At 41.9% G+C, this 15,911-nt stretch overlaps 1 protein-coding gene across 2 annotated transcripts in view; it reads left to right on the top strand.

Moving 5' to 3' along the window:
• Positions 1-4,437: 4,437 nt before the first annotated feature.
• heatr5a (HEAT repeat containing 5a) overlaps positions 4,438-15,911 on the top strand; it is a 30,163-nt gene continuing 18,689 nt past the window's right edge. For both annotated transcript variants that reach the window (XM_084742016.1, XM_084742015.1), the window contains exons 1-16: positions 4,438-4,577; positions 7,143-7,360; positions 7,918-8,129; positions 8,342-8,450; positions 10,378-10,527; positions 10,631-10,802; positions 11,254-11,414; positions 11,499-11,748; positions 12,088-12,243; positions 12,690-12,940; positions 13,076-13,187; positions 13,366-13,518; positions 13,816-13,915; positions 14,304-14,413; positions 15,101-15,270; positions 15,375-15,538. In XM_084742016.1, coding sequence (XP_084598142.1) covers positions 7,235-7,360; positions 7,918-8,129; positions 8,342-8,450; positions 10,378-10,527; positions 10,631-10,802; positions 11,254-11,414; positions 11,499-11,748; positions 12,088-12,243; positions 12,690-12,940; positions 13,076-13,187; positions 13,366-13,518; positions 13,816-13,915; positions 14,304-14,413; positions 15,101-15,270; positions 15,375-15,538 — 2,396 coding nt within the window. In that variant the 5' untranslated portion in view covers positions 4,438-4,577; positions 7,143-7,234. The remainder of the gene's footprint in view (positions 4,578-7,142; positions 7,361-7,917; positions 8,130-8,341; positions 8,451-10,377; positions 10,528-10,630; positions 10,803-11,253; positions 11,415-11,498; positions 11,749-12,087; positions 12,244-12,689; positions 12,941-13,075; positions 13,188-13,365; positions 13,519-13,815; positions 13,916-14,303; positions 14,414-15,100; positions 15,271-15,374; positions 15,539-15,911) is intronic.

Raw genomic sequence — 15,911 nt, 5'->3', positions numbered from 1 at the left:
AAATATGTTATGAAAAAAGGAGATAAAAATAAATAAATAAATATGTTTATGAGAGGATAGGGGTGTCACCAACATCAATAAATATGGTTCATTCTGTGAGAGTCATGAATGTGCACCCCAAATTAGAAAAGATTTGGATGAAAGATTTTCAAGATACACTAAGTCTAAAACTGAAAATTCGACCTAATGGTGGCGCCGCAGGAAACGTTACATCATCACCAAAATCAATAGGGTTCGTACTCTTGTGGTCATTAATGTTGTCAGTAAATTTAAGAAGATTTGGATGAAAACTTTTCAAGATAAATTAATTCTAATTAATTTCCTCTAATCCCTTTAGTGCCTGATGGTGGCGCTAGAGGACAGGTCAAGGTTTCATTATCAAGGGGTTATTTATGTATTCAACAAATAAACAAAGTGCCTGACACAAAAACTTGGTCAACAATTTTCTGTAAATCATTTTCTGGAGGCAAATATCCCTATTGACCCCAAGGGTAAAATGTGTTAGTGATATTTGAGGATAATAGGAGGGTTAAGTTGTTTTTGTCTTTTTATGTCTCTTACACCTTTTTTTTATCTTGTTTAAGTCTTTTTTGTCTTATGTTGGGTTTTTTTTGTGCATCATTTTGTCACATGCATTTAAACATTGCATATTGATATTGGTGTTAAAATATATATGTTGTAAAAGTAAAAACTTGTCAGAACTAATTAATTCCTAATGCTCATGTAATGTCATGCGCTAGAGCTTACCTCTCGGGGGCCACATGGCGTCCTGTGAAGAATAAACTCCTTTATGTGGTTTTTATTTTACTCCCAAAAAGGAAATCCAGAAACCAAATATCCTCAAGTTTGCACTTTCTTTTTATTCACTCAGTGTTGCACTTACAATGTCATTAATCCACTATGGCAAAAGTAAAGCAGAAAAAGATGAACTGGTTTGGTTTGGTTTTACATGCTGTTATTCCAGACTTATTCCAGTCTAATTGTTGTAATCCATTGAACAGTCACAAATTTGAATTTATATCCCACAAAAAACTCAATATAATCCTTGAGATATTGTAATCCTCGGGCAAATATAAAACTCCAGTTTCCAAAAGAAAGACAGAAAATTATAGCTCCAATTGCCCTATCCGTGCGCGAGGTCCAAGGAAAGCCCAGTTTGTACCTTTGTAGGTGTGAAGTTTTTGAAAAAGCCCCAGAAAAGAACCCCAATAATTACCAGGCACTTCCTTTCCCGTCACGTCATCACAGCAGATATTCAGTGGCAGCGCATCTACCAGACAAAACCAGTTCAAAAGTTCAAATAAGTTCATGACACTAATCGGACCCCACGTGTCAGTACACCTGTTCTGCTCTTGCAGGAAGTTCTAACCACAAGTTTCTGTCTGTGGCAGATAATACCTTGCCCGTATCCTAGCAACATTAAAATTTAACATTTTACAAAAAGTTTCTCAAATCTAACACCGTACTTGTTGTCTACTATGATGCAAGCAAACAAGTACATAATAAATTTCCAAAACAATCAAACCAAATTCAGACCATAAACAAACATGTTTTTCCACACACACACAGCTCTGATGGAACACTTCTAATCTTGATAGTTTCAAAAAAATGTGAAAATGTCAATAAATCCTTATAAAAAGTTAAGTCCTATTGTCTGCACAATCTCAAGAAGTTATATTCATAAAAATAGTCAACTGTAGTTTGAGTATTAAGAATAAATGGGATGGTGTATATGTAGGTCAATAGGTCATGACCTTAAGTCTGTGTGTGTGAGTGTGAGCATGTGTGTGTGTGTGTTGTGTATGTGTGTGCATATGCTTAGGTGTTTATGTGACTAAGAATTTTCGATGTTTTGTTAGATATCTGATGAATGTATATCTGTAATAGGGTGCTGCATAGAATATAGGTCAGAAGCAGATCTCTAAAAGTGTAAAATATAAGCTTTATGTCTAAAATTTGAGACCAAACTAACACCATCTTTTACAGGCACTTTGCCTAACTAACAACCTTGATGGAATCCATTTCCAAAACACTCAAGTAGGTAACAGTTATGATCAACCATTTCCAAAAACATTTCAACATTTCAAGCATTTCAAAAGCTGAGTGTTCTGACGTGTAAAAGCTTCCTAAAATTATTGCCTATGAGTAAATAAATGAGTATATAATAAAATGATTGAATAAATATTTAAAATTTTAACACAGAACACAGATAAAGATTTCAGTGGACACAGTTGTTAAATGTGTGCCTTAGTAAGTGTGCCTGTGCATGAAACAGGATGCTATTCTGGTTCTGACATCTCGTATCGACTCTGCACACATGGAGAAATCCTCATGAAGTTACTTTTTTTTTTTTTTTGTCTTTTCTGAATCTTTTTTTTTCATTCCTTTCCCTCTCCAGCAGGAGAGATCCAGGAATTCAACAAAATCAGGGCCCTATCAGCCCATGACCCGATTTTAGGCTGGCCACCTGCTAAAGTCAGTGAGGCAGATCATCAATATCAATTGCACAAATTTCAACTCTCCCAACACCCTTGCAATTATATTGATACTCTGCCCTTTCATCATAAACTCCTAACTCCGCTTCACAAAATAGCACAATATCTGCACCAGTGCAGTCTCCCGACAATATGTTTTAACAGACATAAAGCGCCTGTAGGAAGCTTTGACTCCTCTACATGTAAAAGTGTGTAGGGGTGTATTAAGGTAATAGGTCTCTCTGCGGATGCACAATACTACAGACATGACTATTACATGACACAGCCTCGAAACAGTCATAGTTTGGTTACGTTTTGCCACCAAAATGACCTTGATAGGTTTACACACAAGAACCATGTGTTTGGGTTGCAAGACCATAGACAGACCCTTCTTGTAGTTAGAAAGATACTTGTTATCTAAAAACTGTAGGGGTTGGTCTTCTTTGATTATCTTTCTAAAACCAAAGTAAGTGGAGCCTGTGTGGGTTTCCTGTAGGTGCTCTGATTTCCTCTGCCATCAGAAAATGGTTAATTTCTCCAGTCAGTACCCTGCAGCCAACCTTGTTAACCAAGATAGCATTGATCTTTACGTACTCATCAGTCAGTCCTCACCCACATAGTACTAAATAGTATTCATGGTGCTAAATGCTAAATTTGTTACTCAAATTGTTCATTATGGTGTGACGATCTGTGGTCCCTGTCAAGACAATGTATAATAATCATGGATTACTGCCCAGTTCTACTTTGAATGGATCAGTGATGTGCAACATACCAACTTGTTTCATCATGACTTTTGCTGATACTGTATTACTGTCCATTAGTTCATGTTTTTATTTGACATTTTCACTTTTGTTCTTAGACATGGCTGCAGCCAGCAGTCTCCTCTCTGAAGATCAGTTTCTGTGCTCCTGCTGTCCAAGAGAATAACTAAAGCTGTCAGGTAAATGTAGTGAAACAGAAAGTACAATATTTCCCTCTGAGATGTGGAGGAGATGAAGTAGAAGGTAGCTGAAAATGGAAACACTCAAGAAAAATACAAGCACCTCAAAAATTTACTGAGGTACAATGCTATACTTGAGTAAATGTAGTTACATTCCACTACAGCCCACCTACAAAGTGCAGCATGTAATTGGTTCGATAAGGTAGTACGTGCCTCCCACCTGGAAGACTAAAAGTAGGGAAAAATTGCCCTTTACGCTTTTGTTATTGGCAGTGTGGACGTTCGAAGATTCGATAATCGACTTTAGTACCAGCAGAGTAGTTAAGCTTGAAGGAATAAGCACGAATCAGACCGGAAGTGAGAATTCTTCGCTGAAAATAAAATAAAATAAAATAAAATTAAATTAAATTAAATTAAATTAAATTAAAGTCCATCTAATTGAAAATAAACTCCTGTAAATCTGTCCAAAACTTTTACTTGAGCTACTGGGTTGTTTTCTAAAGGTCTAAATTTTAAAGATGCATGATACATATTTTTTCATGAGTGACACGAAAAAAGTAAACTGACAATTTTATATTTTATGTTCTTAAAAAAGACGTTCATATAACCTGCAGTTTATGCACCACTGATTGTAAGAAAGGCTCAGATAGCGAGAGTAGCGAATAAAGCGAATAAATATTCCAAAACTAACTGATATCACTATGTCACAAAAACGAAGAACAGTTCTGATTCTTCAGATATTCATTTAGTTTTTATAGTTAAGTTCTTTAAAAAAACAAAACAAAAAAACTTCACAATCAGAATAATTAAAATTAATTAATTTGACAAAATGGTCTTTATCTGCTTTTACTGTATTATTGGAATAATGAACAATAATAGAAATGTTCACATATTAATCAAGCAAGAGAACTTTATGTGCAGGATCAAATTGTAAAATAGACTATCTATTATTTGTGTGTTTTATTTTGAAAAACAATAACCGGATGTATATTGTCTTACTTCCCGCTGACTTGACGGGCAGAGACTGTGTCAGCGGGTCGCTTCAGTTGCAGCTCAGCTGTATATTCGTTCACATTCAGAGCCTTTAAAATAAACTTTGTGCGGTGTGTTTGTGGACTGACTCCTCTCTGCTCGGATTCACGGCTTCACACCGACACTGACAGGTAAACAGACCCGGTTTAAACCGACACGGGCAGGTAAACGGTCCCGGTTTAATCTCCGTTTGTCTCCGAACTTTTGCTCGTTAGCTAACCCGGTTAGCCACCCGATGCTAGCAGCGGAGCCTGTTAGCTGCAGTTAAAATGAAGTAGAAGAAGAAGCAGCAGGTTTTCAGTTTACTGATGTGTTTATAAAGCAGCCGTTACAGTACAGTACAGTGATGCGTTCACAGGTCTGTGTATGTGTCTGTGAATCAGGAAACTGCTGAGTGTTACTGTGGTTTTGGTGAGAGTGAATGTGTGAAGTTAAACTGAAGCATCAGATTCTGGCTGGTGGAGCTTCTGCAGGTTTTTATCCAGCTGGGAGGAAGATGCTAAAGCTCAAGCTCCTTTTTACAAAGTAAATAATTACACAGTGGTGGAAAGAATTCTGAAAATCTGTGCTCAAGTACTGTGACCGTGCTAAAATATTACTCAATTACAAGTAAAAGTACTAGTATTCTTAACTGTTGATGTCACCATCACCATCAACCAGGGTTGCAAATCTTGCGTTTTCCTGAATCAGTAGTTGAAAACATTTTTTCCTCATTTAAAGTCCAAGTTTAATTTTCCTTCCTCAACAAACTCCTCAAAATATTATATAAATATCCATAAATACATTTTGAATTGGTTAAACTCTGAGCAGAAATTAATTGATTAATGATTATTGATGGTTATTCATCTGTAATCCAGATGTGTGCTGCTGCTGCTGCAGCAATTTGTTTTGTTTGTCACTTGTTTTCATTGGCCTGATTGTGGTCAGATCATCTCATTGGCTACTAAAATGCACATGAAAGGTTTGGATGTTAATTTAAATTGTACCCTGTAGATTATATCTTGTAATGCATTCTTAAGTTCGAGTAAAAGTACAGATTTGTAAGTACAAGTACCCCAGAAAATGGTGAAAAATCAATCCTGTCACAATCTTGTCAATTGAAAAATAGATCCAAACATGTGTTTTTGTCAATTGACAAGATGTTGACAGGATTAATTTTTCACCATTTTCTGACTACATAACTAATCAGTTAATGGAGAAAATGACTAAAAGATCAATCAATGATGAAAATAATCATTAGTTGCATTTATCTTAAACACACACACACACACACACACACACACACACACACCCTGCAGTGGGATGTTGATCAGGATGTTTTCTCCTTCATGAAATCTTAACACTCTCTGCAGTGAAGTGTTTTAAGTGCAGTGTGTTTTTCTGTGGGACAGAAGGTTATTTTTAGAGTCTTCCTGCGTCTTTGTGAACTGTGTGTGTGTGTGTGTGTGTGTGTGTTAACGGAGGAGACAGAGTTGAGCTGTTGAATCATTTATGAGCTGCTCCCTGCGTCTCTCTCAGATATTCTCTCCGTGTCCTCGAGCTGCCAGCGTCTCTTCTCCGCCTGGCGTCCTGTTCCGGTCCGATCCGCTCTGTTAGCTCTCAATGGGACACAAAGACTCAACAGTTCTGTCCTGGAGTCTCTCAGAGGAGACCCTCGGGTCCTTCAGAAGCAGCTCCAACAGGTTGTTTTGTTCACAGTTTGGTCATGTCGGGTTTTTCCCACAGAACACGTGAACACTGAGCTGGACGCTGGATGTTACAGACATCTTGGTCCTCATTCATTCCTGATCCGTTTGTCAGTCTGGCACCTTATTTTAAGGCAGAAAGCCCCTAAAATAACAGGAATATCTCCTCAACCATAAGGCTTACATGCATACATCTGGTCACTTTTGAAAGAGAAGATGCTCAGGAATAAGAATCCACTGTATTAAAACCTTTTTCTATAACCATTCCACACTCAAATGAAGATGCAATAAAGGAAAAAGCTAATTTTTTTTATCCTCGCCCAGTAAAAAAATCTGAAATTCAAAGCAATATCACCATTATTGCAAAGTACCAAGAGTCAATTGTGCACCTGAATGTCTTCCCCTGCTCATAGACTACAACTGTAACTGCAAATCTGAAGAAAATACACTAAAATACAACATTTATGACGTAGTTTGTGAAGATATTCTCAGGTGCTCGCTAGGTTTTATTTTGTATTTCCATACAGCCAAGTTGTAAGTGACATAAACCTCTCCAAATATTAACTGAAATATCGACAAAAATGTAATAATGAAGCGCTTCATGTTATGCAGTAGTCAACCAAAATATCCTCTTTTCAGCTTCATTTACATTTAAAGCACATTTTGTTAGAATTTTTGTCATCTCAATCCTTGTTCATGAGGTTAGATAGAGCGCTAAGAACAAGTTACTGAGTTGCAATTTTCATTTGCCAAAAAACACCTAAAACATTGCAACATGCATCACAATTTTTTAGAAAAGCTGCCATGAAATCAGGCATTTTGCACAACAATTGCCCAAAAAAGCCCACGAAATCCTGGAGGGACTGGTAGGTCCAACCACTGGTTTCTTAACTTGTCTCTTTGGGGCTTTCTAAGCTCAAAAGAAGTGATATAAAGAGCTTTTTTGTCTTTGCTGAACATGTTTTCTCTGTGTTTCTTCCTCCTTTCTGTCCCTCTCTTTGTGTTTAACAGGATTTAGAAAAATGACAGAGGAGGACAGAAGAGTTCACCCTCACTGAGAGGAGGAGGAGGAGGAAGAGGAGGAGAGCTGGTGGAGATTCGTGATGGAGCGCGCTCACAGCCTCCTGCTGAACGAGGAGGCCTGCAGTCAGCTGGGTGAACATCAGAGGGCCGAGTTCATCTTCGAATGGCTGAACCACCTGAAGAAGCTGCTTCCTGCCACTGACAGGGTGAGAGCTGCGCCTTCAGGACAGCCGTCACAGAGCAGGGACTCATTATTATTATTAATCATTGAAGCCTAAAATGCCTGTTTTTTTTTTTTTTTAATTAAATTGCAATTTGCCCTTGTCTAGTCCCGCCCTCCTTAGTTACTGTTGCTATGTCTGTCAAGCTTTCCATTCTCGCGCTGCATTTATGCAGTTTACGGTGATAATGGTGGCAGATTTAACATGTAAATTGTGAGTAATTGTTGAAACATGAGGTTTGTGATTTTTTTTTAGAGACGTAAACAAAAGCAGATTCTCATCTCTAGCTGATGAAGATGGATTTTGTCGCTAAAATAGTGACTCTCAAGCAGATTTCAGAAGTGTAGCTGGTTTGTGTTCTTTTCAGTACACATTAAATAAATAAGTTAGCGTCTCAGGGGCTAATTTGCTGTTTTCAGTGTGCAGGTGTGCAGCTCAGTGATTGTTCTTGTTTCCCAGGGAGTTTGAAAATTGTGAGGCAGACTCCATGCATCTAAACATGTTCTGAGAGTTCTAAACCTCAAACTCTGTCTTCCCTCCAGGCTGACATCAAACAGAACCAGCGGCATCTGATCGACCAGCTGTCGGGCATTCTGATTGGCTCCCCCGGCCCGCCGACCCGCTGGCTGCTGGCCCACTGCTTGGCCTTACTCTACCGCCTGGGAGACCCCATTTCCTCCAGCTTATTGGTGGATAGGTGCAATGACATCATCCGCAGCAAAGACGATTCTCCATCAGGCCTCCCGACCCGCCTGTAAGTCCTGCTGCATTCAGGGCACACAGAAAAGATGGGAAAAAATACTTAAATACAGTTTTCAAAGAGTTTAAACTATAATGAAACTTTAGTGTTTAGTTTTAGGAATTATATTTTTTCTGTAAAATAAAATCAATTAAAGGAAAAAGGTTTAGTTTAGATTTAATTTCCATGAAATTATATGATGATGTTTATATGTTTGTGTGTTTCAGGGCAGCCATGGCGTGTCTTGGCGCTCTGTTCGAACAGCTCGGTCGGATGCTCGTCGGCTCCTTCAAAGACACGCTGGTCAACCTGCTGAAGGCCATGAAGAGTGCTGAGGTCGGTCTGCAGAAGCACAAGTTTCAGAAAGTTAACGTCAGGTTTAACCCCAAAATGAGACAGAAACAGCTGCATGAACGTCACATTTATTTAAATTCACACTGTCCTCCCCAGACCCACAATGCACCACAGAGAGGAAACAAAACACACATTCCAGGTCCACTTTTTCAATCTATTTGTACTTTTAATTGAGGACTTCGTTTTATATTCATTTGCAAAATCAAAAATTCATTTTTTTATGGGAACTGCAGCAGGAAGTGTGCATCTACTCGTGGTTGAGAGGTGACAGCTCAGCTGAGGAGGACGTCACTAATGCTTACATCCTCTGCAGCAGGGCTGTACAGTGCAACAATTTTCGTCGCATTTGCTACTAAAAATCATTCTGTGTGAAGAGAAATACGTGTCCACTCGCACAAGTGCGAAGGAGTTGCGCTGGTATCATGTCTAAAAAAGAATAGTAGGGAAAACAAGGCTATAGGCTGTCTCTTATCCTATATGTCAGTTGTTGTAGCAATGCTTCACGGGAGTTGTAGTTCTAAGTGTGTACCGTCCTCCTCAATCCGAATACAAAAGAACTACATTTCCGGGTAAACGTTCCCGCCCTTGCTGATCTCCGCTGAAACCGCAACATTTGTATAGTTTTGTGACAAACAAACTGCAACAGCTAAGGACAACACTCAAGCAAAATGAAAAGGTATTTTTCTGTAGTTTCAACCTCAGTCGGTCATGACGACGAGGATAAAAAAACGCCGTTTGGAGGAATCTTCATCGGACCAGGCAGTCTCTGATACAAAAATGTATCGATTCAACCCCTTTAGTGGTTGAAAGACTTCGCCTGGCTTTTTTACGATCAAACCAAAAAAGCACTGTTTTGTAAATATTGTGTGGCAGCAGGTGAACGGATGGCAGGGAATACGCCATACATCACAGGGAGTACAATCTTTAAACGTGACAACGCCTGTGGAGATGTTCACCTCGCCTCAAGTCAGCCGGGCCGCACAGGGACAGTCACTGCTGCTGTCAATAAACAACTCTAAGATGAACGAAGACATGCTGAGGGAGATTAAAATAAAGATGAACATTGCCTACTGCATCGCAAAAGAGGAGCTGCCTTTCACCAAATTTGGACCATTTATACTAATGATATCTAAATTTCTTTGCTTTTTTTCATAAATAATAACAGTGATATCGAGTAATCAAACAGGCATTTAAAGGGTTAAACTTCTCAAAATGATTGAATGTTTAGTTTTGGGGGCAGGACTTAAGTTGTTTGAGAGATTTATGCAGAAAAAAGTAGAAAAAATATGAATCTGTACTTTTTTAATGTAGTTTTTATGGAGGTGGACATTTTTGTCCTTAACAACCAATTAGGATGGAAATTAAGACAAAGCCAGGGGGTTAACATTGTTACAATTTCTGATCAGTATCGAATGTAGCCAATAAACACGTTAACTAACTGTCCAACTGTGTGTGCTACTAAATTTTTCTTTGTGCTACTAAAATTTTTAACTTGCTAGCACCAGTGCTACCACCTAAAAAAGTAAGCGTACAGCCCTGCTCTGCAGTCACATGCATGAGCCTCTTTTACATGAGTGGATGCACACTTCCTTTTGTGCAGTGATACGGTTGTTGGGTGTTGTTTGGCAGAAAGAAAATAGTTTCTATGAGATAACTTCTTCCACTTCTTAATCCCAAAAGTTTCAAAAACAAACTCTGAGCTCCCCTCTCTCTGGTAAACGGATCTGTGACTCCTCTGTGAGGTTTAGAAACTGGAAATTAATTACACTTTCTAATCCTGAAAGTTTGAAACATAAACACTGAACTCTCAGCTGTTTACTTGCTGCTACACTCCTGTATAACAGAGATTAATTTTTCTGGGTAGAATCATTGGTGGTGCAGCGAGCTCACCCTCCTCTTCCTCTCTCAGTCTCAGGGTCGCTATGAGATCATGCTGAGCTTGGAGAAGATCCTGAGAGGTTTGGGTGTGAGCGCCATGCAGTGTCACCGCGACGTCTACAAGGCAGCGAGAACCTGTCTGACGGACCGATCCATGGCTGTACGCTGTGCCGCCGCCAAGGTAACTATGACGACATCATCCATCAGCTGTTTGTGTCAGTGAAAATCAGCCTGACAGTTGCAGTCCACAGTTCATGTTTAAAGTCTCCGCATCATCCCGTCAGTGTCTGCTGGAGCTGCAGAGGGAGGCGGTGTTCCTGTGGACCAGCGAGTTGGAGAACGTGGCCACGCTGTGCTTCAGAGCCTTTGAAGGATCCAACTACAATGTCAGAGTGTCTGTCGCCAAACTGCTGGGAACTCTGCTGGCCGCTGCTGTGGAGCCCCGACAGCCCACAGGTATGACCGGAGAGTTAGCTAAAAGCTGTGTACATGATATAACATTAATGCTAACAGACTGAGACTAAAGCTAGCTTACATCTCAGCAAACACTGGTCAGATAGTGAAACACAGCTGGTATATCTACATGATAGATGACAGAAATACACTCATTAACGTGGGAAAAGGAAGTGCAGGGACTTGATTAGTGCAGCGGACCTTGAGACGGTGTGTTGTATTTTCACAAAGTCCTCCTACAGTTTTAATCAGACTGACTTCAAACTTGATGTGTGTCATCGAGAGACCTTTGTGATCAGAAGTTATGAGACGTGCCGTGTGCAGTGGAATCAAGTCCTGGAACATCCTGGAATTTCAGGCAGGGAAAATGAGGAAAGATGAAGAGATGTGTTGATGGATGGATGTGGTTGAGCTCTTCTCTTTGTCGCTCTCTTGTTTTTTTTGTTCCCAGCAGCTCCCAGACAGGGTGGGCGGGGTCGCAGCTCCCTGGAGGAGGTGATGGATTTGTTGTCAGGGGGGTTCCTGCGGGGCGGTGCGGGTTTCCTCCGAGCCAGTGGAGACATGCTGAAGGGGACGAGCTCCGTCAGCAAAGACGTCCGAATAGGAGTCACACAGGTGGGTCCCCGTGGCAGTTTAGGGGAACTTGATTCACTGAACTGAAGAGCAGACTGAATGATTTGTCCTCTTCCTCTTCTTCAGGCCTGTGTGGTCTTCGTCTCCACCCTGGGCGGCTCCTGGCTGGAAGCGAACTTCCCGGCCTTCCTGTCCCTCCTCATGGAGCTGGCGTCCCACGGCAGGGCCACGCAGACGCCGGGCGATGCTGTGGTGACCCGCCGCTGTGTCTCCTTCATCCTGAGGAGCACCCTGGGGTCTCTGCTGGGAGAGAAGGCTCAGACCAATGCCGCCAAACAGCTCTGCCTCGCTGTGGCGACACAGAAACGAGCCATCGGTGAGCAGAAAGCGAGGGTTGAAATCTTTAGACAATTATTTAATGATTCAGCGATAAAAGTTTTGGTTGTAGTTCAGTTCTGGATCCATAAAAGGGAAGTTAAAGCAGGGAAGTACAGTGAAATAAGAAAGCATGTGATTTAAGGTTCTATTTACAAAAATTAATGATAATATCAGACATCAAACGACTGAGATGATTAACCAGTTTGCATCTAAATCAGGGCTGCACCCAAAAAAGGATTTTCCAGAGGTTGGGACAGAGGTTGTTCAGTCTAGGACAGTTGCAGGACACTGGAGAAAAAGTTAATTTCCCTGCTTGTGTGCGTTTGTGTGTCTTTAGATGCAGCTCTGAGTGACGGGAACATGGAGACCAGAGTTTCAGCTGCAGACGTCTCAGCCAGTCAGCACGTGTTGGTCTGCTGCCTCCTGGAACTGGGAGGACTCATACAGGGACTGGGATCCACGGCCGCCCCCCTCCTCACCGACAGCAGCACAGGTCTCACACACACACACACACACACACACACACACACACACACACACACACACACACACACACACACACACACACACAGATCTGTTACATAGAGGAGGGGAGGAGAGCTGACGTCTCCAAAAACAGACGCAGTGGATCAATAGGAGGTGATCATGTGTTTATCAGCAGAATAAAAACTCCACATTCAGCAGATATAAAATCTCTGATTTGTCCGTTTTTGACCTTTAAAGTGTAGCCAGAAACGACAGATTGTCTTCCTGTTTGTCCTTAAACCAGAGGGAAAGATGCAGATTTTATATTTCTGCAGGAGAGACGAGACCGAAGAAACTGAATCTGATTTGGACAAAAGTTGATAAAGAGATTCAGCTGATTACATGTTTCTGACGCTGAATTAGATAAAGAATATTTTTATCTTCTGCCGTCCGCTGATGTTTTCCTGTCTCCAGCCCTCCTGGACACGGTGATCTCCGTCCTCCTCCACCCCGTCGCCTCGGCCTCGCTGGCTGCCGCCTGGTGCCTGCGCTGCGTTGCCATGGCAATGCCATCCCAGGGTTCCCTGCTGCTGGATCGCTGTGCCGAGCGGCTGGTGGCGCTGAAGTCTTCCCCCGAAGCCGTGGCCGGGTACGGAGCCGCCGTCGCCGCCCTGGTGGCCTCAGTGCAGCACTGCCCCCTGGGAATACCGCACACCAAGGGCATGGTGGGTAAACAACACCAAATATTCAGTGTTTCAAAGCTTAATATAGCACATAGCATGCTAATGTTAGCATCAATTATAATAATGTGTGTGTGTGTGTGTGTGTGTGTGTGTGTGTGTGTGTGTGTGTGTGTGCAGGTGGTGCTGGGTCTGGCTGAAGATCTGCTGCGTTCAGCCTCTCAGAACAGTCGGATCTCTCTGCAGAGGACTCAGGCCGGCTGGCTGCTCGTCTCCTCTCTCATCACATTAGGTAAAACTCTCTGTGAAGCAGAGGCAAAGACTCCAGTCACAAATTTAATGCCTTTTGACTCAGCTGGAAAACATCTGTAACTCAGACTGAGGGCTGGGCAATATATTGATATTATATCGTGATGTGAGACAGGACGTCATGATAGATTTTGGATATTGTTGTGTGTGTGTGTCTCCAGGCCCAGCTGTAGTGGAACACCACCTGTCACGCCTCCTTCTCCTCTGGCGGTGTGTGTTTCCTGCTTCACTCAGGGAGCAGGAGATGGAGCTGCGACGAGGGGACTACTTTACGTGGCAGGTTACGCTAGAGGGACGAGCCGGGGCGCTCTGCGGTCAGTCCACACAGTGCACCTGTCTGTGTGTGTGTGTGTGTGTGTGTGTGTATACTTCCACCTGAGGGTCACATGACACTTCTTCGCTCTGTCACTTTACCATTTGCAAACACAAATACACACAGTCAGTGATTTTACACTCAAAAATAAAAACAATCTAAAAATACAAATCTGATGAAAGAGTTCAGTAGTAGAAGTAAAAATGATGAACTGTGATCAGATCATTTATTTTAATCACTTCTCCTCCTCCTGACTAATAAATGAAAAGAAAGTAACCGTCTTCTTGTGTCTGAACAGCGATGAAGAACCTGCTGCTGCACTGCAGGGAGCTCGTCACTGATGACATAATCAGCCGTCTGCTCACGCCATTGGCCTGTGCTGTGGCTCTGCTCACCAAGTCAGTACCTGATTGGCTGCCTTTAAATGATAAAGTCTGGTGTGTTGCATGTGCAGACTCAAACCAACGCTGACAGTGTGTATCATACATGGACACACACACTGTTGTTTATTCTGTTGGTGGAAATTACTGAACCTTTTAAACATAAATAAACATATTTGTGAAGTTTTTGAGTAGATGAACAATTCTGTAAATAATGTGATTCTTCATTAAGATGCTCATCAGGCCCTTTGCTTTACATTTCTCTGCTTGTTCCTGCCACTGAAACCTTCTTATCTGTGTGTTACTTGTGTTGTGTGTTCTGCATGTCTGTTCTCTGTGTGTGTGTGTGTGTGTGTGTGTGTGTGTGTGTGTGTGTGTGTGTGTGTGTCTGTGTGTGTGTGTCCAGGCTGCCTGCTCTCCTCAGGTCTTACAGCAGTTCAGTTCGTAACTTCTCGGTCATCTACAGACTAAGAGTCTATGAGCTGCTCGCTCTGCTGCCTCCATACAACTACCAAGGTAACAACACACACCTCCTTCACTCCTTCCTGCCTCTTTTCTCTGTTTGTTTCATCTCTTTCTTCCTGTCTTCTTTTTTCTCCTCCTTTATTCCATTGTGGTTACTTCAATGTTTTATCCATTTAATTTGTTGATTACTTTCTCAATTAATAGATCATTTTTTTTGGTCCAGAAAATATTGCAAGATGTTGATCAGCGTCCAAGGTGACGTCCTCAAATGTCTTGTTTTGTCCACTACTCACAGATATTCAGTTCACTGTCAGAGAGGAGGAAAGAAACCGGGAAATATTCAAAAAATAAAATGGCTCTTCTTCAGATTTTCCATCTAACAGAGTTGACATAACTCTTAAGTTCTCTTTAATATCTGAATCACGTGTTTGAAACTAGTACTTTTTTCAATGTAATAAAAAAAAAGAATTGAATAAAAATAAAAAATAAGTCAGTGCCCCAGTTGGGCCACCCAGTCCAGGATAGTCTGGACACGCCCCTGTATGTGACTGTGTTTGTAATATATTCATAATGATTTAGAAAATTAGTTATAAGAAATGCTGCTTGTAAAGCTAACAAATAGAAATAATCTGCATTATGTTCTGTTAAAAAAAACCCATCATATATACTGATACTGATGTGGACTTTTTTTTCCCCAGTTGAAATAACGAGTTCTTCACGTCTGTCCTCTTCCTATAGAGAGTTATGGTTTGGTGATGAACCAGCTGGTGACCGATCTGTCCAGTCAGGAGAACCTGAACCAGCCGTGTTCAGAGCTCACACTGCTGCCTCCTCTCTGTCACCGTGACGATCTGCCGCTGGTCGGCCCCGCCCTCCACGACACCGACCACAGATACATTGAGGAACAGGTGACTTTTGTGGGATGTTCGCTGGACCTTACACTGATAACACAGACACAGGTACCACAGGACTGATGAGAGTCGTAATGGTTGGGTGTGTGTGTGGTTTTCAGCTCCATGGCAGCAGTGTGGGAGGAGGCTCTTTGGACAACGACGCCTTCAGTCTGTGTGAGAGGGGTGATGAAGCGCCCACTCCTCTTCCTCCTCCTGTCGCTCTGACCGCTGCCGCCGTCCGCCTCTTCGGAGTGCTCTTCCCTCACATCATCTCCGCTCAGAGGTAACTCACCTGCTGTCACCTGCACTGCACAGGTCGACCAGGACCAGGTAACAACTCAGGATGGGTCAACTAGTACAGGTCAGCCAGGACCAGGTAATAACCAGGACAGGTCAACTAGTACACGTCAGCCAGGACCAGGTAATAACCAGGACAGGTCAACTAGTACACGTCAGCCAGGACCAGGTAATAACCAGGACAGGTCATCCAGGACAGGTCAGCTAGTACAGGTCAGCCAGGACCAGGTAATAACCAGGACAGGTCAACTAGTACAGGTCAGCCAGAAGCCGGGTAATAACTCAGGACAGGTCAATTAGTACAGGTCAGCCAGGACCGGGTAATAACCAGGACAGGTCATCCAGGACAGGTCAGCTAG

Source organism: Lutjanus erythropterus, chromosome 18, assembly GCF_056507025.1.
Source record: "Lutjanus erythropterus isolate fLutEry1 chromosome 18, fLutEry1.hap2, whole genome shotgun sequence".
Lineage (NCBI taxonomy): Eukaryota > Metazoa > Chordata > Actinopteri > Lutjaniformes > Lutjanidae > Lutjanus > Lutjanus erythropterus.
This window is presented reverse-complemented; position numbering and strand designations above follow the sequence as displayed.